General features: G+C 36.9%; 1 protein-coding gene across 1 annotated transcript in view; it reads left to right on the top strand.

Moving 5' to 3' along the window:
• The first annotated feature begins 288 nt into the window (after nt 1–288).
• The window catches only part of LOC102772667 (UDP-glucuronosyltransferase 1-1), a 42,070-nt gene continuing 39,597 nt past the window's right edge, over nt 289–2,761 (top strand). The window contains exon 1 of the mRNA XM_015561881.1: nt 289–1,220. Within this exon, the coding sequence (XP_015417367.1) occupies nt 366–1,220 (855 nt within the window). The 5' untranslated portion in view covers nt 289–365. The remainder of the gene's footprint in view (nt 1,221–2,761) is intronic.

The raw sequence follows: 2,761 nt of genomic DNA on the forward strand, positions 1-2,761 counted from the left end.
GTGGGACAAATTCCAAAAATACCAGCTTTATTAGAATTTACTTTCTTTTTTATCTTTCTGAATAATCAGGGTCCAAAGATCATTGCTTAATAATTCTCTTTGTAAACTGGCATAGGGCATGATCTCTGCCCAGGCAAAGATCAAGACTAATCTTACCTGAAAGTGTGCCAGGACGTACCTCAGTAAATGCTTTCACTCATTATATTCTGATGAGTAAATCATTGGCAATTAGTCGCCTGTGTGCTTTTATGAATATATTAACACACACCACACCCTCCCTTGGAGCAGGTTTTGTGCCTGTACTTCTTCCGTCGACTGTATCACACAAGCTTGACAGCTGGGCTGCTCCAGGCTGCCGCTATCCAATGGCTCCTGCGGTGTTGACTGGCCTCCTTCCTCTATGTGTGTGTCTCCTGCTGGCACCTGGCTTTGCCCAGGCAGGCAAGCTGCTGGTCATCCCCATGGATGGGAGCCACTGGTTTACCATGCGGTCCGTTGTGGAGAAACTCAGCCACAGAGGGCATGAGGTGGTCGTGGTCAGGCCAGAGGTGAGTTGGCACCTGGGACAATCATCCAATTATACTGTAAAGACTTATTCCACGTCTTACACTCTGGAGGATCTGAATGATCAGTTCCGGACTTTTGCTGACTCTCAATGGAAAACTCGGCCACAGTATTTACATTCTATGCTAATGAGTTCATCTAACAGTGTTTTTGAATACTTTTTTTCAAATTGTAGAAGTTTATTTAATGACAAAAAATTAGTAAAATACATAGAAGATAGTTCTTTTGATGCGGTGTTTTTAGACCCTTTTGACATGTGTGGCTTTATTGTAGCCAAATATTTTTCACTCCCATCTGTGGTCTTCACCAGAGGATTATTTTGCCACTATCTTGAAGAAGGTGCACAGGTCCCCAACCCTCTTTCTTATGTTCCAAGAGGTCTCTTTTCGTTATCGGATACCATGACCTTCAGGCAGAGAGTGTGGAATCACATTATCCACTTGGAGGAACATTTATTTTGTGACTATTTTCTCAAAACTGCTTTAGAAGTTGCCTCTGAGATTCTCCAGACAACTGTCACAGCATATGACCTGGTCAGCCAACCATCCATTTGGTTGTTACGAAATGACTTTGTTTTGGACTATCCAAGACCTGTGATGCCCAACATGATCTTCATTGGGGGCATCAACTGCCACCCGGGAAAGCCATTGTCACAGGTGAGTTACCTCTAGTTTTCCATGCTCAGAATAGTGTGGTTTGGACAGGAAAGAAAACAAACATGACTTACTGAACCATGATGTGTAGTTTACATTAGTTGCATTTGGAATTCCTTCCCAGTTTAATGAATTATTTTGTGTCAATTCATTTAATTCTCTGTTAGCAACTTTTATAGAGTTGTCCCCTTTGAAGAAATTGTATGCAAAAACACTGAAAAACACAATAAGAAATAAAACCTCTGTTTTTGATAATCCAGTGCTACACAATAGGAAAAAGCTCTTAGCAGTTTTGTGTACATCTTTTTCTGAAGTTATTTTACATATACGCATATAGCTAATGTAAATTCTCTCACTCATTTCATGAAAATGAAGTCTAGTATCAGACTGGACATATTGTTCTTTACCTTTTTCACTTGCCTGTAAATCATGGACCTTTCTACTGCTGTTACATACGAATGTGTGACATTCTTTTTAAGAGTTGCATAAGAGTCTTTACTTTGTGTGTACTGTAGTTTATTCAAGTAAGCAATATTGATTGATAGTTAAGCTTTATTTCTTTTTCTATTTATAAGTAAGACTGTACTAAACACTTTAAAATAAGTTCTTTACATTCACACATTTCCATAATCTTGCTGTTATTGTAATGGGCCAGGCTGCTGGGGAATAAGTTTCCTAAGTCCAATGCTAGGCACATTTTACACACTTGACAAACGGCTTTCAAAATTTTATTTATTTATTTATTTATTTGACCATCACCGTATATCCCCACTTTGCCCTCTTCCACCTCCACCCACCTTCCCTGCCCCAGGAGCTTCCAAAATATTGAACAGCCTTACACTTTGGTTAACAGCGTATGAGAGTTCTAGGTTTTCCATATCATCTCCAGCTTCAGATGTGTTCCAACTTTTAAAATGTTTGGTAAAAAAATTCTACATAGCTGCTTCAATTTTCATAGATCTATTAGTCATTTGCATTTTTTGTAAATTATGTATTCGCATACTTCCGTCATCTTTTGTAGGAATATTTTTCTTTGTAGAGCTATTTCTATGTCTCTTGTGTATTGGGAATATTAACACTTGGCTTTTTATTTATGCTACAAATATTTTTTCCTGGGCTTTTCTTTCTTATTTGTCATACAAGTTTTTCATTTTTGAGTAGTCCATCTGGTTAACTTTTTCTTTAATGGTTTCTGGATTTCAAATTGTTTAGGTTTTCAAAGCCCGGATATATAAACATATTTTCCATACTGTGTCTTAATTTTTTTTAAGTCCTCTGATATTAATAATTTTTTTTTGCAATGAGTTGTTTTTTTGTATAAAATAAGAAACTAACTTATTATTTTTCTGTTTGGAGAGTCCATTGTCCTATCATAATTTAATACAAAATCCATTCTTCATCCATTGAATTGAGATGCATCTTTATAATATTTAAAACTTCCATATTTATTTATATCTGCCCTTGCACTTCTAGTTTTGTCCCACTGATTTATTTACCTATTCATGTGCCAGTCTCATACTTTGATTAGAGTCACTTTGCAGTAA

The sequence above is a fragment of the Myotis davidii genome, unplaced genomic scaffold (genome assembly GCF_000327345.1).
Source record: "Myotis davidii unplaced genomic scaffold, ASM32734v1 scaffold370, whole genome shotgun sequence".
NCBI classification, from domain to species: Eukaryota; Metazoa; Chordata; class Mammalia; order Chiroptera; family Vespertilionidae; genus Myotis; species Myotis davidii.